General features: G+C 40.9%; 3 protein-coding genes across 3 annotated transcripts; 1 reads left to right on the plus strand and 2 right to left on the minus strand.

The window, feature by feature from the left end:
• The first annotated feature begins 4,852 nt into the window (after nucleotides 1-4,852).
• Nucleotides 4,853-11,053, plus strand: LOC104453925 (rhamnogalacturonan I rhamnosyltransferase 1). Its single transcript, XM_010068581.3, is given in 10 exon segments — nucleotides 4,853-5,145; nucleotides 5,291-5,821; nucleotides 6,660-6,727; nucleotides 6,794-6,882; nucleotides 6,968-7,130; nucleotides 7,806-7,956; nucleotides 7,959-8,094; nucleotides 9,536-9,740; nucleotides 10,062-10,219; nucleotides 10,339-11,053. Coding segments are annotated over 9 exon segments (1,557 nt in total). The 5' UTR covers nucleotides 4,853-5,145; nucleotides 5,291-5,517; the 3' UTR covers nucleotides 10,622-11,053.
• Nucleotides 11,054-11,435: 382 nt separating this feature from the next.
• Nucleotides 11,436-14,417, minus strand: LOC104453926 (ribulose-1,5 bisphosphate carboxylase/oxygenase large subunit N-methyltransferase, chloroplastic). Its single transcript, XM_010068582.3, has 6 exons — nucleotides 13,845-14,417; nucleotides 13,694-13,722; nucleotides 13,374-13,582; nucleotides 13,135-13,260; nucleotides 12,444-12,848; nucleotides 11,436-11,925 (listed from the first exon to the last, which is right to left on the minus strand). Exons 1-6 carry the CDS (start codon nucleotides 14,345-14,347, stop codon nucleotides 11,692-11,694), a joined length of 1,506 nt encoding a protein of 501 aa, XP_010066884.2. The 5' UTR covers nucleotides 14,348-14,417; the 3' UTR covers nucleotides 11,436-11,691.
• Nucleotides 14,418-15,057: 640 nt separating this feature from the next.
• LOC104453927 (fructose-bisphosphate aldolase-lysine N-methyltransferase, chloroplastic) lies at nucleotides 15,058-19,573 on the minus strand. The gene is made up of 6 exons (XM_010068583.3): nucleotides 19,041-19,573; nucleotides 18,865-18,893; nucleotides 17,772-17,983; nucleotides 16,830-16,952; nucleotides 16,151-16,555; nucleotides 15,058-15,804 (listed from the first exon to the last, which is right to left on the minus strand). The coding sequence occupies exons 1-6, from the start codon at nucleotides 19,538-19,540 to the stop codon at nucleotides 15,592-15,594; spliced, it is 1,482 nt and encodes a 493-aa protein (XP_010066885.2). The 5' UTR covers nucleotides 19,541-19,573; the 3' UTR covers nucleotides 15,058-15,591.
• Between the last annotated feature and the right edge of the window lie 1,483 nt (nucleotides 19,574-21,056).

Below are 21,056 nucleotides of genomic sequence, written 5' to 3' on the forward strand. Positions count from 1 at the left end.
AATAATTTATAAAAATAAGTTCTTTTTTTCTTTTTCTTTTTCTTCTTCTTTCTCGTCGCTCGCCCCCATCCTCTACCGTTGCCCTCCACCGCTTGTCGCCAGCCGCCCGCCGCCCCTTGCCACTCGGCGACCGACTAGAAGAGAAAGAAAAAGAGAGGAAAAAAAAAAAAGAAAAAGAAAAATCTCAAAAGAATTATTAAAAATTAAAAGAAATTTTACATTATAAAAAAAAAATATTGTGGGCCATACTAAACGCATTTATGTTCTTTTTCTATTTCGCGAATAAAATTTTGTATAATTACTAAATGTGTTGTGTTACTCAAAAACTATTTTGAATAATAGAAATAGAAGAAAACTATTTTTGAAAATAAATTGTTCCAATAATAAAAATGTTACTAAACACACCCACAGCTACTATGAGCTTGGTACGCCCTGACCAAGGGCTATGTGCATGGGGTGCACTCGGGATGCGCATGCACGTACAAGTGCAATGTACAGGTTAGTGTGATGGTCCGAATTCTCTCGAACATCCCTACACGAAAAAGTGGAGCTTAGTGATGGGATTTAAAGTGATCGATGTAGAAATGATGATATAGAATGCTTGTGAGAATGGTGTCATGACGTTTGCATTAGGAATCCTTTAGTGGAACAAATACTATATTACTTAAGATATTCTCTGTGGTATTTTGACTTCCCATGCGTAAACTAGTTGAGAACTAAAGCCGTTCTTTTGATAAGGTCATCGCATGTTAAAACCATTTGTTGTATTAAATTAATCCGTATGTGTCTCACCTGAGGGACTATATGCTCGAGTAATATGGGGTGTGGTGTTCTTGCTCATCAAGCACCATTTGTTAAAACCATTTGTTGTATTAAATTAATCCGTATGTGTCTCACCTGAGAGACTATATGCTCGAGTAATATGGGGTGTGGTGTTCTTGCTTATCAAGCACCACGCGGGCTAATTTCTCGGCCTAAAAACTGTCGGCCCGTAACACTAGACATGAATGTGAAAAGATCAAGTTGTAGTTGGCGGCTGGTTCATGTATTAGCATAAGCCAAAGTGTGTTAGGACGATGATGAACCTTATTAGATGTAATGCAGCATATTTTGAAGCATCTAGAGGGTTATGTATATAGTTGTAGCATTCATGTACTAAGAACAGCAGTGACACTGGAAATAGGCTCACTAGAGTCATTTGTAATTTATCCTTTGGATCTTTGAATTCTTTGATCAGCGCAGTATTCCTTTCTCCCAAACTCGTGCGCAAGGGAAGGGTGATCTTGGAGAGCTACTCTTTCGGGTGAGTGCGCAAGGTCCTTCTCGGTCGAGTGAGGCGGCGCGGACACGATTGTCTTGCGTAAAAAGCGAGACACGAGAGGAGAGGGGATCGGAAACACGAGCGACAGAGCGAGCGACGCGGTCGGAAGCCCCATTGCCTAAAAGATTGCGTGCGTTGCCGTCCGGACCGAGCGATGCGTTCGTGTGACGATGGGCTTGGTCGCGTACTAGGGACCAAAATGCAAAAGGGCGGGTTTGAGCGAGCTGTTTCCTTTTTAGCCTAGCCCATCGAGCTAGGCCCATCGAGTCCAAACCTGCTCTTGCATGGTAACGTCAATTCTTTTTCTTCATCCCGGGCGAGATTGAACGAAGGTTCTCAAGCTCGGCGGCGAGCCGCTTTGCTTTGAAATGCAAATGAGGGGATTCGAGTTAAGAGTTCTTTCTTTCTGGATTCAGCCTGCTTGGCTAGGCCTTCTTGTAGGCTCACTCGACCTTCATTTTGAAAGTGCAAATCTCAGCGATGCGTCTATAGTCACTAAAATTAATGCCGAGTACTAAAAAAGAGTCTATAGCTTATGACCAACTTTCCAAAAACAACTCAGAATCAAACACGGCTGACAGCCCATTTCAATGAAGAAAATGCAGTGTGATTTTGAATGCACTGTTTTTCTCGTGTCATGTGTCTATCGATATATAGAAAATATAGTATTATTTATTAAGTATAATTAAAAATGTCTTGAGATCACGTATTAACGAAACTCTTTTTTAAGTATTTTTAAGTCAGCCTGGACTTTTTGATGCTGGAACTCCTTGCGTGGACTCAATTCATCATAGACCAAAAATGACAATGCATATCATCATCGAATCAATTAAGATTTGTCTGGTTCAAAAAGCTTGATTTATTCAGGCCGCAATAGAAAAATTCTACCTACTTAACCTTAATTGGTTTGAGTTTTCGCGCGTATAATGTGAAGGGTATGTGTCTTGAACAAAAATAGAATGAGGACATTACATGCGTGCATGGACTAAAGTTCAATGGAAGATAAAAAAAAAAAGTCTCTTTATCTTTATGCTACTACTTATTGATCACATGCTTGTCTTTTGGGTACCACTACCACCACTCGAGTCTCGTGCTATATAATGCAAAATGCTCGCAAGTGGCAAGCATGAGGCTGGCTTGCTTCACTTCAAAGGAAAGCTTTGGATTTTCTCAGACTTGCGTTTTGGTTATGGAAAAGGTTGACGGAGAGAAAGAGGACCACCAAAAGTGATGCTCAAAGAGTCAAAATCCTGGGCTTGATCAAAAGCCTTCTTTTGCTAACCAGCCATTCGATATTATAACCCTAAGGCTGTATTTAATTGTCGGGACGAGGACTAAGGTAAAGTGGGATGGAATTAAATAAGAGATCGTGAAAGTATTTTTATAGCCGATCATCCATAGAGATCGACTTTACATGAAAGTCAAATACAAACATATTTTTATCACATAAGCAACTCAGAAATTTAAAATACCCAAAATTGGGATTGGAGAAAAAATTAAATAAAACAATCAATTAAGCGCCGGCGGACCTTTACTGTTGTGGTGGAGACCCTTAGTGTAAGCAATCACCACAATGGTAGTCACCAGACCATGGAAATCATGCAGTGATGGCTGTTTTTATTGCAGTGATGTCCAGATAAATCTGAAACCTTTCTCTATTATCTCGTATTCAATTCATTCAAGAACTATTACATTTTTTTCCCATTAGATATGCGATCCATGTAAAGGGTTTGGAGAGTTTGAGATCTGGTCATGGTCAACATACGAATCTCCGACTTTACACAGAAGAAGAACTTTTATCGTCCATATTTAGTGTATGGATCCTTCAAATCTTTTTCCCTTTTTGTCGCATGGGTGATTTTTTTTCTTAACCAGTAAGTAGAAGGTTTTCTCTTTTTAGCATTTTTCTTTACTATTAAAAGGATATTTTGAACGAGTTACCCTGATAATTCCTTATCCGACAGCGACTCTATAGCTGAGGACTCAAGGGCGTAGAGGCGTGACAGGAGAACATGTAATATCTTGTAAATTACTCTTTATTAATTATTATATTATAGACACGACATTGATTGCTTTGATTATTTTCTCAGAATTTGTTAATATTTCGAGCATCTCGAGATTTTCTGATTAATTTAGTCGGACCAAGCTGCGAGATGAATTCAATATATGAGCTCGGTCAAAGAAGCAGACCACATTAAAAAATGCAGAGCAGAGCAGTTAATGCAGGAGAGTTTGGATGATACTGTAATTAATTCATAGATTAGGGGATTGGAATACATTCTTCCATCACATGCCAGGGCACTGCATAAATAATAAAAATATGGATTGGAAAAGATTATCAAGATTGTATTTTATAGTTTTTTCCACAAATGTCAAAGTACTGATGTGGAGACCTAATTACTTGAAAATCTATTAAAATACCTTACAAGCTTATGAACTGATTAAAATCTAGAGACTTTTAGCCTATGCAAGTAACATTGGCCTAGAATAGTTTGCACACGATTTGAAATGATTCAAGTATATGACTTTTAGTTCATGAATTGGAAATCCCATCCAATTATATTAATTCCACCGATTATGTATTTAATAATTTCTTATCCTTCATTCATCAGTTTATAATTTCATCGTCTCCAATTCTTTTGTGATATATCCAAGCCATATCGAGCATAACAGTCTAGTGACAAATGAGTCATATTTCATGAGGTCATAGATTCAAACCATAATATGATCAAATATTTAGCAAGCTTGTGTTTTGGATATTTGCTATTCTGTTTAGAGGACAACCCGGTGTGATGGGCTCATGCATGTACCAGTGGAATGAGTGGTAATGGCTTAAATTGAGTATTCTATAACATATGTGAAGGCCTTGTGATAGTATTCGGAAGGAAGTAATTATGCCAGTTACCCTTGCAATTGTTATTTTGATTGGTATCAAAAGATGCGCATATATTACATAAGTTCATTGAATAAGGCTCCACAAACATTCATGCATGAACATGTAAACTTTGCTTTCTCATTTCCCTCCTAAGTAATTAAAGAACCCACCATAAATAATCCAATTTACTCACAATCTTCTTCTCCATTTCTAACCACATTTGTTCTAATATGGCTCCTCCCTCTTTACTTTGGGGTAGAGTTTCAAGATCTCTATTCATTATTTTGACTGTCGGTGTTTTCCCTAAATAGCTCCACTAACTTCAACTACATTGACACCCTGATTACTGTCTGAATGAGCGAACCCATTTCTTCTTGCATTTCAAAAACTCCATTCTTAATCATTGTCTACATGCCGATTAAACACTTTCCATTCAAACTGAAGCTGTAATTTACTCCCCATAATATTCTCACTGACCCCAAAAAGATTAAACAAAGAGGGGCAGAGAGAATTCCCTGTTAATGTAAACAATGCACATGCTGCCCCACTCAATTAAATCAAGTATTAAATTAAGCAGTCTATTAATCATGCCTGAAATCAAGAAAAAAAGATCAATTTATTTATAGGTTTGAGGAAAATGGCAAATTGTTATCAATATAGGAAGGAGGACCGACCTGTCAGAGCGGGTAAATCACGGCATCAATGAGCTCGCCCCCATCTCTTCCTCTACGGAGAAAAGATTGAAACTTGCCATTCCCAACCCAACCCAGGTGAAAAAGCTCTGATTTTTATTCTTGGGTCAGTCGGCTCACGAGCAGCATCGGAGGTCGATCGAGCATTGGGCATTGCGTTCGAGGACCGAGGAATGTTCGGATCGTTTCTGGGTCTCGTGATGGAGAGAAGATCATGAGAAGCTCGAGCATGTGTTCGGCGGTTGTTCGTGTCTTCGGTGGGTAACCAGTAACCACTTTCGGTTCCCGTCCTTCGCTCGTGATTTCCGTTACTTTTGCTGTCCCTGTCCCCGTCTCTCTCTCTCTTCTCTCGGTCGATCTCCGTTGGAATTACCTTAAAGTCCTCGCCTTTTGTCCTTTCAGGCGAGAGCTCGTTCTGATTCCGATTGGCGACGGGGGAGGAGAGCTGTCGCGGTGCCGTGTGCTGGCTAGGGCGTCGCGTGTCGAGGTTTCGAGGTCCTTTCGATCGGGCAATGCGCGGCGCGTTGCTGGGTCCGTTCGCGATTTGAAAAACTGCGTTTCGAGAGCAGTTTTTTTTTTTTTTTTTCCCCGGTGATCGATGAGTTGGCGATGAGGTGTGCGGGAGAGGAATGGAGGTTAGATCGGAGGGCGGGATTCAGGTGAGGTGCGACAAGCTACCGGCCCCGGTGATCCCGAGGACGAGGTTGCAGGTTTGGTTCATATGGGTGTGCTCCAGCATCTTGCTGTGGACCTGTTTGGTCCAGCTGATCACGGTCGGGGAGCTGTGGCGGCCGCATTTCTTCGAGAGGATATCGAATCGGCTGTCGCATTCTAATCCTCTGCCGCTTGTCATTGAACAGACGGCTCAGTTGCCGCCGCCGCCGCCGCCACCACCGTCCCTGCCGCCGCCGCCGCCGCCTTTGCTTCCCGCAAGTGAGTTCTTTTCTAGATGCTATGACTGTTGGATTGTGCGGAATGTAGCTCGAGTGGTTCTGGGGTTCTCGCGTACTCCAAGTCCTTTTTTTCTCGGTAGGAGTTGTGATTCATACATCTTGTCGTGTATTGTGCATGATGGATTAAGTTCTTTAGTTTTGGGTGCTGGTTATGTTGAATTATTTCATAATCCTACTAGTGATTTTGAAAGCTCTTTCCATGTCTTGATTAGTTCTGTCATGGAACTACTAGAGCATATGCTTCAGCTGAAGGGAAAAGTAACGGGTGCTAAAGAGAGCTCTAGAACACAGCTTTACAAAGTCCATTAATGCAAATAATCAAGCAATTAGTGTAATAAACTCTTTTATGTTCGGAAGGGTAAAATGTTGCTTGAGAGGGGGACGGGTAGATCACATAGGGCAGTGATACTTCTCCCAGAGGGACAAATAATTTTTCTTGAGTCTCAATGAAGGAACTTATGAGAGAGATTTTAATGTGACTTTTCTACAGTTTTTGGTAGAACCGGTGAAGTGAAGTCAGATTTCTGGCTTCTTACAAGTCAACTTGGCTATTTAGTATCACTATCTGTTTTGTGAGTTCTTTCTATTACAGAAAATCAGTAATATAAAAAATTGTGTTTTAAATGGTTCTGGCTAAAATTCTGAGCATTTATAGTTCTTTTCTTGAAAAATAAGCAATGCTAGTAGTTCTTTTGTGATTATGTCAATGTTATCATTTTCCAACGTCAGTGGTGATAGGTCTTTTAATTTGCCTGTTTCCTCCCATTTATCTTTCTTCTTCTTATTGAATGCAAGTAGTTGACACTTTCAACTTCTAGGGAACTATACAAGCAATGGTTTTCTGAAAGTGTCTTGCAATGGGGGTCTAAATCAAATGCGAGCTGCGGTAAGCACATCTATGACTTGTTTTTCTTCAGTAGCATGAAGTCACTGATTTAACATGCAATTTCAGATCTGTGACATGGTGACTATTGCTCGCCTTTTGAATCTCACTCTGGTAGTGCCGGAGCTCGATAAAACATCTTTTTGGGCTGACCCTAGGTATATTCTGTCTTTGGAATAGCTTTTGTTCAGTGTGCTTTTATGCAGCTGGTTCAAGGTGTGTAATTTTGTGATATTGCTGCAGTAATTTTGAGGATATCTTTGACGTGAGACATTTCATTGATTCCCTAAGAGATGAAGTTCGGATTGTAAGAAGGCTGCCAAAGCGATATCAACAGAAGTATGGTTACCAACCCTTGCAGATGCCCCCTGTTAGCTGGTCAAACGAAAAGTATTATTTGGAACAGGTTTGGCAATATTTATCTGCTTGTTACAGATAAAAAGATTGAAGTATGTCTCTAGTAGAGGTCTCGTGGGTCTAGCCGATAAATGAAATTGGACATGCATTCAGTAATCTGATGATTGGTAATTGGTATATGCTGTCATAGTTGAAACTTGGATCCACTTTCAGTCGAATCCAACCATGTTTTTCTGTACATGTCTCAATTCTATCTCCTTTGCCTGTGCTTGTGCATATGCATCGTCTTTTGACCCATTAGAAAAGGCCTCAGGTAGGGCAAGGTGCTACCTAAGTGCGTGAATCAGTTGGCCATTTGTGTAAGTCTTCATCTGGGCAGGGCATGGCCTTCAATTGGTTTTGCATTTGCATCTCTGTTTCCTGATGGCCTGCATCCTTTTCTCCTTCTTTAAATTTGGTTGCTTTAGATTGTAATGTAATGATAGCATGCTTATATTGGACTTTTTTCCACTTAGCTTTATGCTGATGGAGATTCACTTGGCCATATATCTGGCCTTTTTGTCTGGTTGTGATTTAGCCATTGATCACAATTTAAATCTGAGATATTTGCCCTGCATGGCATCCGTTCTGCATACAGAGAACTTGGCAGTTGTAGTGCTTTAATGTAGTTTTATACCATTTACATATATGTTCCCTGGGTAATATCTTTGCCTATGCCATGCAGATTTTGCCACTATTTAGCAAGCATAAGGTGGTACATTTCAATAAGACAGATGCTCGTTTGGCAAACAATGGAATTTCACTAGATCTTCAGAGGCTCAGATGTCGAGTCAACTTTCAGGCTTTAAAATTTACTCCTCAGATCGAGGCTCTGGGAACAAATTAGTCCACCTTCTTCGAGATAAGGGGCCTTTCATGGCTTTGCATCTGAGATACGAGATGGATATGTTGGCTTTCTCTGGATGCACCCAAGGTTGTACAGCAGAAGAAGCTGAAGAGCTCAAGCGAATGAGGTTTGTCTTGACATGTGCTTGCTTTATTGTTTGCCATTGGAATAATTTTCATTTAACTTAGGGTCCGTTCGTTTCGCAGAAAATAGGCCATTTCCGGAAAATATTTTCCTATAAGTCATTTTTCAGGAAAATGACAATATTTTCTGATATTCGGCTAAAACCTGAAAATGTTTCGGAAAATATTTTCCGATGTTCGGTAAGGAACAAATTTTCTAAGACTTTACCGCTTAGGTATGCATCACTTACCGTCCTATAAATCTATCAAATATGAACCCATCTTTAAATCCGAGCAAACTTGTTTTATTTCTTTATTTCCTCATTGTCACCAAACGTTCATTTACTCTAAAAAATGTTCATATAGATTTTAAAAAGAAGCAAAAGAGAAAAGAAGCAAAGCATGTATAGCGCTAATGAGAATTTTTCAGTTGAGTGGCCTGTTCTCTCCCCGCGTTTTTGTGTTCTAATAAACAAAAAAAAAAAAAAAGCAAAGCATATAGAGCCCTTTACTTGAGCAATGTACAACTGCAGGCTGGGTAGAGTAAATAAAGAAAATGATAAGCAAGAGTGCAGAGCGTGAGCTTGACATCGACGAGCTCGAGGTTTGCTTAGCAATGGCTAACGACTAGCTAAGAAAGAAGAGGATGGGAAACAAAGAAAAGAAAAGAAAAAAAAAAAAAGGAAAGAAAAGAAAAAGAAAAAAAGAAAAATAATTTGAATTAAAAAAGAAAAAGAAAATTAAAAAATAATTCGAATAAAGAAAGAAAAGAAGAAGAAGAAAGGGGAGGAGGAAGTGAAGATTTGTAGAGGTGTAAGATAAGAGAGATCAAGTGAAGAAAATATTTTTCCCTTTTAAAAAATGGAAAACATTTTCCTCTAATTTGGAAGACTTTTTTCCTTTCATGGAAAACATTTTCCCCAAAGAATTCATTTTCCGTGAAACGAACGCCGGAAAATCCGGAAAATGTTTTCCGGAAATTATTTTCCGCGAAACGAACGAAGCCTTCATCACCTGATGTTGTGCTACTTATGCCTCAAGGAGAAATCACGAACCTTTGAAACCTCAAGGTGCAAATTATAGGTTCTTGAACAAAGGTGTAAAATGTAGATTAACTAGAGATGCATATTGTATTTAAGGGAAAGTCAATGACGTTTTTGTATATTTCTCTATACGTACTTATCTGATATTTCACTCTAGGAAGGGATATGTTTTTTAAGTCTTTAAGTTCATGTGACTTTGCCCTGAGATGGAACTCTATAATATTCCGTGGCTTATGCTTTAGCTCTGAAGCTCTAGGTGTCGCACCTGGGCAAAAGTAAGCTTGATTGAATTCGAGGAATGTGGCATTAGATGTATTTCATCCTTTTATTTCATCAATTTATCTGTTTTTCTTGTTTCTCATATGTAAAATGTGTGGCCACATGAATTGTGCTTTTCATTCAGGTATGCATTCCCCTGGTGGAGGGAGAAAGAGATTGTATCTCAGGAAAGGAGATCACAAGGTCTGTGTCCTCTGACTCCGGAAGAGGCATCATTAGTTTTACAGGCACTAGGTTTTGACAAAGACACGCAGATTTACATCGCATCTGGAGAAATCTATGGCAGCGAACGGAGATTAGCCGCATTAAGGGCTGCATTTCCACGGATTGTGAGTTAACATATTAACGTGCTGTTATATTTCTAATTCAGTGACCAACATCTTCTGATGCTAGCAGTGTTGAACTCTCTGAAGGTGAAAATTGTAAGGAGACTGTTAAAAAGTTCCATCTTCACCTTGAGGGCGTATGTAAAAATGATCCAATAACGGTAGACAGTGTATATAAAAGGATGCTTTAACAGTTGCTAATGCTTGGAGCGTGTATTAGAACATCCATTGAGGCTTTGCAATTGGCACTGCGATGAGTCCATCTCCATGTAATCTGACACTTAGTTCTTCTATCTTTTTTCACAGATTTTACTTTTATGTCAGGTTAAAAAGGAGATGCTGCTGGATCCAAAGGAGTTGCAGCAGTTCCATAATCACTCGTCACAAATGGCGGCTCTAGATTTTATGGTATCAATAGCCAGCAATACTTTCATCCCCACATATGATGGAAATATGGCAAAACTTGTGGAAGGTCACCGCAGGTAAGCTGTCGACTTGATTGATGTTCTTCCATTATTTCCCTTGGAAGAACAAGACAAATAAATTAGGCCTATCCCATTTTCTTTCAAAAGGCTGTGTTCAAACTGACATTTTTCTGCAGATATCTTGGATTTAAGAGAACTGTTCTCTTAGATCGTAAAAAGCTTGTGGTGTTACTGGATTTGTATCAGAATGAGACACTTTCACAGAATGATTTTGAACTTGCTGTACGTCTGGCACATGAGAAGAAGATGGGACAGCCAAGTCATCGTAGAGTTATTGTCGATAAGCCCAAGGAGGAGGATTACTTCTATGCAAATCCTCTGGAGTGCCTTTGCGAGCAACGTGACTGTGATGATTTGCTAGGCCCGGGCAAGAGGAACTCCAGTGAAGTCTCTAGTTGATTGCCGGCGATGATCAACTATTTTCATCTGAACATGTTCCGTACAGTATGTTCACGGGCTTGGGATTCAAGTTGATCTCTACAAAAGTTGCAGTGCGCGGCATAGCTGCATTAGTTTTCCTTACAATTAGATATGAAGACACTCTGAGTTTGTTGCGCGAGCTGCTCTGCTTTCATCATCGTGAATGGTTTTTGGTTTGACCATGATAAGCAAATGCCCGAGAGCCTAACAAGCAGCAGCCAGCAAAGAATTCTTGTTTCCTTCTAGGGCAACTACAAAGGCAAATTCATCATTTTTTCTTGTCCATAGTTAACGATTGTAATCTGTTGAGAAGTCCCTGAAAGTGAGAGTGTACATTTTGCCCTTTTTGTGATAACACAGAATGAAAGCTTATTTGGTTCATATCTATAATTTTGGTTGGTTAAGGATCCATTGAGATGATGACTCGAGAGACATCTGCAAGTTCATTTCAATTTTATTTCCCTAACGTCATTAGTGATGTTTTGAGCAAGATAGTAAACGAAGTCAACTGTAGCCAAACCTAAATTTATATGGAGGTCGGAATGTTCGGCGAAGCAGCATTTCTTCGAGCTTCACTTTTTGACCGTTACATGGAAGTAAGAGAGCGCACCCTGCGATTACAAATTTGTAGGGACACAGTGTGATGCAACTTAATGTGTTCTTCAAAGAAACTTAGTCGATTTACGTACCGAACTAGTGATCGTTTCTTCTGGCAAAGCAGTGCCATGAACCATGATACAAACAGAACTGAGGACGTTTGGTTCTTTGCCTACTCAGTGAAAATTGGCAGAACTTATGCAAATCCCTGTAGTTTCTTTTGTTCCCTCAGAACTTCATCCAAATTGGAACTCGCTCGCCAGAGTACGGTACACAAATTGTCAATCCATCTAAGCCGAGTCTGTAATGTTTAAGCCTTGATACGACAGATGAATACACTGATTATTTTGCTTACCATCCCTTGCCGGAAGTAGGAAAAAGTTTCTACAGTTTGTTCCTTAATTTTAAAAACAACCTCAAGGCAACGGCAAGATTAAACTTGCGTACTGGGTCTATAAGGTGGGTAAAGAATCTTTCTTAGGCTGGCAATAAGTTTCGCCTTCCTCGCCAACCAGACCAAGCTCCTTCAATCTCCTCTCATGGTAGTACTCGAGCTTATCCAATTGAGCTTCCTTTTCCTTGAAAATACCTCCAATTTGCTGCAACACCCGCTTCTCACCTAGTCTAACCCTCACGGCTATCTCAAGTTTGTAACCAAGGTTTCCTTCCTGAATTAGCTTCTTGTCCTGCAAGTCATTGCATTTGAATGGGGGAAAGCATAGAGCAATTAGGTGGGATTTGCTTCTACAGCTTTCAGGAGAAAACAAAATAACCTGATCTAAGAGTCGCCAAACTTTATGCAGCAGAGACAAAAAGATGCATAGTTCTGTACAAATGTGATCATTGACAGAGGTTTTAGCGCATCATTTTCTTAGACTTCCCCATATTTAGTTTCATTGGACTTAGATCAGGAAATATCAACGCTCTGCAATCACTAGAACCATTAAATGACTTGGCTAATTCTGACAATCTAAACATTTTGCCACATTTGGCGTCGAGGCTAACAAACACGAGATTATCATACTCTCAGCTACCAAAAATGTTTACTATCATGATTGATTTCCGGATAGAGACGACATGCTAAAGAATTCTCAACTAGGCCATTTTAACCCTGTATGGTTCAGCGAAGTCCAACCGAACCAATTCCCCAGGAGAAACCATCCTAACAAAATTACCCAAGTGGAAATCAGAATGTTACATGTACCTGTTCAACTGTGGTGTAGTAGCCTGAAAGAGCTGATTCACAGGCATCTATGACCATCTTGCATACCAGCTCCTCGTTCACATGACTAACTGATGATTCGAGAGTTTTCCAGATAGATTTCCTGTAGACAGGTTCCAGGAGGACTGCATCTGTTTCTTGAAGTGCCACAAGCCGCAGATATGGAAGAATTGCTGGCGGAAGAGGACGGTCCATAAAAGTATCGAAGTATGCTGTTTCACCCAAATCATTGGCTGCTGCAATATCAAGCTTCTCCCGATGGAAGGGGTCCGACTCAGATATGTTGAATGTAAATGTATACGAGTCACGATTGACATTTGGTTCCACAAACCCATAATAAAGAGCCAAGTCAGCATTGCTCTTCTTTAATCCATACTGGATGAAAACCTGTCCCAGGATTCTGTTAGTCACAATGAATGGTCACAAATCACCGCCCTACTGGAAGAGGCTTGTGTAATACCATTTCTGGGTAATCAAATGAAACTTTCTCGATCTCTGAGGATTTCTCGATGGGTAATCAACATGTTAATTACTACAATTCAATTAGGTCAAGATTCATTTCTCTGTGACTGACGGGAAAAGATATGTGCTGTGTTGAGAGCGATATCATATTTGTAATATGTCAAGTGGATCATCAATTGCTAAATAAGTTCAATAGGCTTTAGAGGTATACCTGCTCACCCTCTTTGACAGGCATTGTTGACTTCAAACAGAAAAGGAGGTCCCAAGAAAAAAGACCTGCTGGTCCATTAATCTCCTCTGCATTATCTTCTCTTGTTATGCTAGCGCTGTGGTTAATCTGATGCACGTAAATAATATGGAATTCATAAATTTTCTGGCAGACTGATTAAGCCCGAAAGAAATGCAGACAAGTTCATTATCAATTTACAATAGAAAGATCGATTGACTTACTAAATCCACAAGTGGAAGCATAACAAGTTGGCCCCTAAGGTGTGAGAATGCCCGCGATCTCAGCATGCTAAATGCCCAAAGAAACCCATCCAGCGTAATAGAAGATGGAAACAGCTGCTCGTGCTGTGATATGATTTCTTCTTTTACTTTATCGTATTGACTCTCTACATGCTCTTTCATCTCCCTGGTCATCCGCAATAGTAAGGTTCCTGGATGATTCCGCAAAAAAAAAAAAGTTCATTCATTGATATCCAGAGACAAGGCAATTAAACAAAGGCACATAGAGAAAGGGACGTCTGCGATGGAGAAACCACGCGGACCTTTTATCTCTGCAAGCTCTTCTTCTGACCTGCACTGGAACCAGAAAACAGAAGCACACAACTAACCACCCCACAATCTTAGACCATCCAATAGAATTAATAACAAGCCTTAAATTTTTTATAGGATTCGCAAAGCAAACATGAAACCCACCAGTACAATGTTGAGTCGGTTCGCTCCGGCAATATATCCATATAGAACCGCCATGGCGAGTTGCCCCTCATCTTCTCCCTTACCAAGAAGAGAGAGACAGCCACCCAGGGCTTCAAATCGGTGCAGAGATAGCCAATCTCTGAAGCAGCAACGGTGTCCGGGTTGATCCACAACCTCCTGGGGACCTTCACGACAACTTCATCTTGAGCAATGTCTCGCCGAGCCACAAGGCCGAGGCCTTCGGGAACGTAAGCCGGGCGAACTGGGCATGTTGAAGAGACCACGCCCTCCTCGGCGAGCCACTTCCAGAAGGTCCGGACGGAAGGTGGCAATGGCGGGTCGGACTCGAGGGGGTCAACATGGAGCGAGGAACGAGTAGTTGTGGAAAAGAGTGGTCTTTTGAGGGTGGTCTTGAGGGGAGACAAGTGTTTGAAGGATTTGAAATGGGATTGAGGAGGGAATGAAGGAGAGGGTGGAGAGACGGAAAAGAAGAGAGTGGACATTTTTGTGTTGTGGAATGTGTCTGTTTTCTTGGATAATGTGGCGTGAGCTGCGCAGTCAGTGGATAAGGTGTTTGTTTTCAGTTATCTTTCCAGATGAGGTAAGGCGCAAAAAGTGGATAGAAAGGGTGGGGGGAGGGGAGAGAGAGAGAGGCACTAGATCAATGAACAGGGCATCAACAGGAAGATAGGCATTCTTGACTAAGCTAAATCAATACGACGTTTAGGATATTCAAGTGATCGATTACCTAATAAATATTCGCCCATGAGTCACTTGAAATGAATGGTTATCTGAGTTCGTTTTCATCAGGTCTGATCAAATTCAAGTAAACATGCTAGAGTTTGGTTTTGTGTTTTTGTTTTTTTTAAATTTGGTCGGAAACATATAAAAGCTTGAGCAGCGAAATGTCAATTGGTGAAACAGCCTTTCAAGCTTCAACTCCATTAGTTCATTAAATGCTCACAAAATCTTATAGACTAAGAGGTGGTTGATGTTCCTCACCAAAATAAAGGTGTAGTGAATCAATGTCCTTTCCCACAGGGCAACTCCAGAACTGACCTCTATATCTCTAAGTAAAGCAGCAGGTTTTTTATGCACCTCCGCTTTACAAAGTCAGTCCACGAAGCGTTCTAATTGGCAGAGGAAGAAGATAATATGAAATCACGTATTTACACCGGGCACGCAAAATGTCGGTTCTTCTGGATTAACATCAGAAAGAAAGAAGACCCTTTTATGTTATATCTTCGTGTTGGCTTATACAAATAGAACGAATATATCAAGCAGATCTTTATCAAACCCAGAGTCCAGTAAAATACAGACGGGTAATATAGCACCAGGACTGCACCTACAAACAGCTATATCAAATGGTCATTGAAGCGATATAAATACAGCAACAAACATTAAACATGGCTGCAAAGTTTCTATAATCATCTGCATGTTAACTAAGAATACATAGAGCCTCATTCAAGTTGACCTTGCACAATTAACAGAGCCCAGGCAGGTGGAAGTTGGTCGGGGTAGACAATATGGCAGAAGGATTACGGAGCAAAAGCCATGCAGAGTAAAGTCTTCTTAACATAGCTGTTGCAAGTAAATGAAGCAAGGAATATCACGTTTCTGGTTGTGCTTTCTCTGTCAGTATCCAAATTTGGTTTGGAGAGTAGGGAAAGCCACACGCAGCGAACAACATTGCTCTCTTGCTTTCTGTCATATTAGACGAGGATCCCATGGGAGTGCACATAAAGTTTTACTTCTCCCAAAAGATAATGTCACCTTGCTCGCCAACAAGACCAAGATCTCTAAGCCTCCTTTCTTGGTAGTATTCCAACTCATCTAATTCCATTTCTCTATCCTTGAATGCATTGTCAATTTGCTGCAGCACCCTCTTCTCCCCAGCTCTAACACCGACTGCAATCTCCAGCCTACGGGTGAGATTCCCTTTTTCTGCAAGCTTCTCATCCTGCAAGATGACATCTTACTATTGAACCTTTTTCACAAGTATTTGCAATATTAAAATATTTGGAGTGCTGAAACTTTCAATGCTAGGGAAAACCCAGGGCCAAATGAAGGCAAGAAAAGATGAGGATGGAGATGTCACCTATCAGATAATTCTATCAATTCGTTCTGTTTAAAACGTATATGACATCCATTTGCTACATAATCTCAATTAAAAACCTAGGCATAGAATCTGACTTCTGTTTCTATATGATGAAACCACAGATGCCAAAAAGTACTCTAATTCTTACTTTGGTTCGCCAGATAAAAAGTTGGATTTAAACGATGTACAAGATATAACGGAATTTTACCTCTTCAATTGTGGTACGATAACCAGAAAGTGCAGATCTGCAAGCATCTCGAACAACACGACATATTAGCTCCTCATTGGCCCGACTTACAGGCAATTGCAGGTGGCCCCATATTTTGTTCCTGAAAAGGGATTCCAAAAGGAAAGCATCTGTTCCTCCTAGAGCTACTAGCCGCAAATACGGAAGCATTGTTGGTGGAAGAGGTTGACCCAAAACTATATCGAAATATGCAGTCTCACCCAGACCATCTGACTCGGCTATATCCAGCTTGTCTCCAAAAAATTGATCCGACTCAGATATTTCCAGTGTTAACCTATATGAGTTACGCTCTGACTTTGATTCTATGAACCCATAATCCAGAGCCAATTCAGCATTGCTCTTATTCAAATCATACTGAATCAGAACCTGTTCACAAATTTCTTAGCATCAGAAAAGAGTAAATTAAGCATTTGAACAATTTATGGCTCATGTTATGCCTGATTCAATGCCAATACAATTACATCTGGATTCACAAGAATTTTACTTCGCAATAGTTAGGTGCTACAACAAAATGCTAGATCCTCTTTATACAAAAAGGGAAATGTAGATCAAAGATTCACCATTGCAAAGTATTTGTTTGTTAAAATTAAGTATCTTTCAAGTCCAAGAACACCAGAAAGACCAAGATCACAAAATTTACCTGTTCACCAGCTTTGACAGAAACAGGGCTCCTCAAAGAAAATAACAGCTCTCTTGAGAAAAGACCACCACCTTTGATTTCATATGCATAATCTTCTGTGGTAATACTGGGACTGTGATTAATCTGAGAGGGTTTCAGGTTAATAGAAGTTAAAATCACCAACAAGAGGCGAATTCTCATTTAAGAGGAGAAATAGGATGAAGCGAACTGACATGTTTATTGGACGCTAAAATTAGCTGTTTGTAGCAGAACAAATCCTTACATGGGTAATAAAACATCTAATAGTAGATAATAATCAAAACTGAACGTCCAAGAAGCTTGCTAGAGGATTAGTTAACCCCATGTCCTTATAGCCGTTTCCCACCATAGTTTCTTCAACAGTGGCCAATGATTTACCACATCATTTGTGGAGCCACCATTTGCATAGGAAATCAATCAAAGCATGTGTGACCTATCCCATTTAGCAGGCTATTACTCATAGACATGGATAACAAGTACCACTTAATTTTTCTGTTCTCACAAGTTCTTACAATGAACGCACTGCTAGATGTACTTGTTTAATGCTAACTAGAATAGTTAGCAATGTTAAGTGTTCTCCAGAAGAAAACACAGCGTAGTTGGATTTTTAAGGTGTATTGATGTCATCCTGCATGAACACAGGCCAACCAGACAAAAGGCGTATCAAAGTATTTCTTTGTTGTGTTATTTGCTCATATAAATTCATGCTTTATTTTTCCTAATAAATGCTTATGAGCCTCGGTCAATAAGACTCCAAGCAATTTCCTTCCTTTTCATGCTACACAAAAAATTATAAGTTAATACGACACAAGTTCCATGTCATGCCTGGTGACCAGAGTGATATTCTCCAGCCACCTGAGTTAAGATAAGGAACAAACCCAGCTGATAGAATTTAATTAATGTGAAGAAGTTAACAATACTTACCAGGTCTGCAAGGGGGATCAACACAAGGTTTTGGCCACGAAGTCTTGAAAATGCCCTTGATCTAAGAATGCCAAATGCCCAGAGGAAGTCATCGAATGTTATATGAGAAGGGAAGAGCTGCCTGTTAGGTAATATAATCTCTTGTTCCAATTTCCGGAATTCACTCTCCACATACTCTTTCACACCTAATGTTGTTCTCAATAGCTGGGATCCTACAATAATGAGATACACTTCACATAAAATTGGCTTAGGATCATGCCTAGTAATTACAAAGCATGAAAAACATATCATCCTTCAGTCATAACTTAGAAATGTCCACCTACTATCGAAGCTGGGACACCGAAAAAATCTAGATGTCATAATGTATAAATGCAGGGAGAAAAGTTGGAACTCCATCCACGATGATTTCAGTGTTGATAAACACGTTCATGAGAAGTTATAACGACGCTGTCAAAGGGTCTAAGTCATCCCCAAACATGAATGAGTACAATCTTATCCAGTGGCTGGGGTGGCTCATTGCCCCAGCTTTTGGTTGCCAAACTGTCGTGAACATCTAATAGCAAAGTAGTTTTAAAGTCAAGCTTGGTTCGCTGCGTTAAACAACTAAGGACACTGACACCAAAATCAAACACTGACAACCTTTCTGTTTGGTATGATCAAATAAATGATAGGAAGCTCTGGTTAGGAACTTAGGGATAGTTTGCAGTGACTCAGGCTTTTGGTTGCAGCTTTTGGTCTTTTGTGGTGTAGAATTTCCTTTCATAAACACACGAAGTGGCGTGGGAGTATGAGAGGATTTTTTTTTCAAAGCTGTCAAATAGGAAGAATCCAACGCGCAACTTATGGCAAACCAAGTTATATTTGGCAGGACATATTTATCACCTCGACCATCTCTAGTAACTCCTTGCTGCAGCTCACATGACATGCATTCTCATATGCACTAGCCTTAGTCTTTCATTACGTAATTCTTACACAGTAAAGGGAAAAACACACATCCACTCACTGTTCAAAGTATAAGGCAACTAAATTCCAAAGAAACGTCTCATAAAGAAGCGGTGGGAAGAAGGCAAAACGGAAAACACATTGCACAAACCTTGCAGCTCAGCCAGCTCCTCTTCTGACCTGCGCTGGAACCAGCAAAACTAAAACCAATCACCCTCCAAAATCTCAAACTCAAACAGGCTCCATGTCACCATCAACATATATACACGGAGAACAAAGAACTAATATACGAAACAAGCACGGCGGAAAAAATGAAGCCAAACCCACCAAAACACAGTAGAATCGGTGGACTCCGGGAGGACATCGAGGTAGACCCGCCACGGCGAGTCGTCCCTCAGCTTCTCCCTGATCAAGAACAGAGCCACGGACATCCACGGCTTCAGCCCCTCGCACACCCGCCCGATCTCCGACCCGGCCACCGCCTCCGGGTTTATCCACAGCCTCTTGGGCACCTCCAGGACGACCTCGTTCCGGGCAATGTCTCTCTGGGCGACGAGGCCCAGGCCCTCCGGGACGACCGCGGGCTTCGCCGGGGTCTTGGCGGAGACGACGCCCTCGCGGCGGAGCCACTCCCAGAAGGCCTCCACGGCGGGGGGCGGCGCCGGGGCCCGCGCCGGCGGCGGTTGCTGGGAGCGGAGGAGGGAGGCCGAGACGGAGGACCGTTTGCAGGGGAGCGAGGGAGATGGGGGAGGGCGGTGGGGCGAGGGGAGGAAAGTGGAGAGAGAAGGGGAGGATGAGGAGAGAGAGAAGAGCTTGTATCTGTCCATCTTCTCTCTCTCTCTCTCTCTCTAGGCGGGTTTCTTGGCAGCTCGATGATGGAGCTTCGGCAGGGGAAGGAGAAGACGTTGGCAAAAGGAAGAAGATAAGGGGGGAGCTTCTTCTCTGTTTTCTTTCTTCTCTTCTTCGGATAGAGAAATTTGAAGTTTCTCATTTTTAGTCCTTTCTATTTTCACTTTATGTGAATTGTTGCCATTGAATTTTCCTGCTTCACTCGTTTACTCCTACTTCTTCCCCACCAAAATTTCAAAAAAATAAAATAAATTAAAAGCAAAGGTCACTAATAGTTTTTATTCAATTAAAACGTTATTTCTGATTTAAACTGAAATGTAGTTCTAATTCTTTTGGGGGATTGAAATTATGTTTCGCATTTTATTCGATCATTACATAAAATGTTCTAAAATGAATTTTGTGTTGTGAAGTGTAATATGCGATGAGAATAGGAAATGTCTCCTTTTATCAGGTTTGGATTCGTGCCGATGCCTGGCAACGATCCGCAAGATTGAGAAGGAACAAGCACCCAAGAGGCTCAGGTCCTTACTGTCATGATCATGCACCAAAGACACCATTGAACAATTGGTAAATCTGCAGAAGGAAATGATACACGGGAGGTAATCAGAGGGGTCCAAGTGCACGAGTTTAGAAAGAGAGCACACGGGACCGATGCTGCCATTGCCTATGAATCTGAAATCCAGCTCTTGCTGTACTTATGCCTAGTGAGTTGAACCAGCTCGCTGTGGACATTGTATGTTGCACTCGACTGCTAAATGCTGATATACTGACTTCCCTTTTCGATTTTAATTAGGTGATAGCTCCTGCGATGATTAGTTTGATGAGGTGAAAATGCAGACATCCCGATGCAGAAATCACAAGCCCCATCAAAGTGAAATGAGCTGCAGCGATAATGGTTGGAAGCGAAGGACTATGCTTGAAACCAACTTGCTACTACTGCCAGAAGCACTCATGGCCTGAAGTTGACCGAGGGCAGCCACCAATTTCTGCTGCCTATCTTTCAGCAAGAAATCATTTTGGATTCCAGCCCAGTTAGGAATCTTTATCTTCCCCAAGTCAGCCATCCTTTTGACACAGAAGGTGTGGCCAACTGAAAGAAGATTTGAGTATTAAGAATCTGGCATAAGACCAGCAAAGCAAACAACAGCAGGGCAGGCAAAGCTACAATCTGATGAAAATATAGACCACCTTTCATTACGTTGAACATAGCCCCTTGTGCAGAATGTTGTGATTACCAGATTGTGATTGTGAGAGCATACGTCAAAAAATAACTAAAAAATCACCAAGCATTCCGTGCAGGGTGACAACTAAATGAAGTTTTGGCAATGTCGTGACGAGTTATAGCTCGAGCGTGATAGTTCATCATAAGCAAATCTGCATATTCAGTAGAAAAATCAATGACATTGTCGAATGCTTTATTGAGTTCCTATCCAGACCTTCATCCAGGCAATGAGATTGACGATCCATCAAACCACAGCCTAATTCTCTGCTGTA

This window comes from Eucalyptus grandis, chromosome 7, assembly GCF_016545825.1.
Source record: "Eucalyptus grandis isolate ANBG69807.140 chromosome 7, ASM1654582v1, whole genome shotgun sequence".
NCBI lineage: Eukaryota > Viridiplantae > Streptophyta > Magnoliopsida > Myrtales > Myrtaceae > Eucalyptus > Eucalyptus grandis.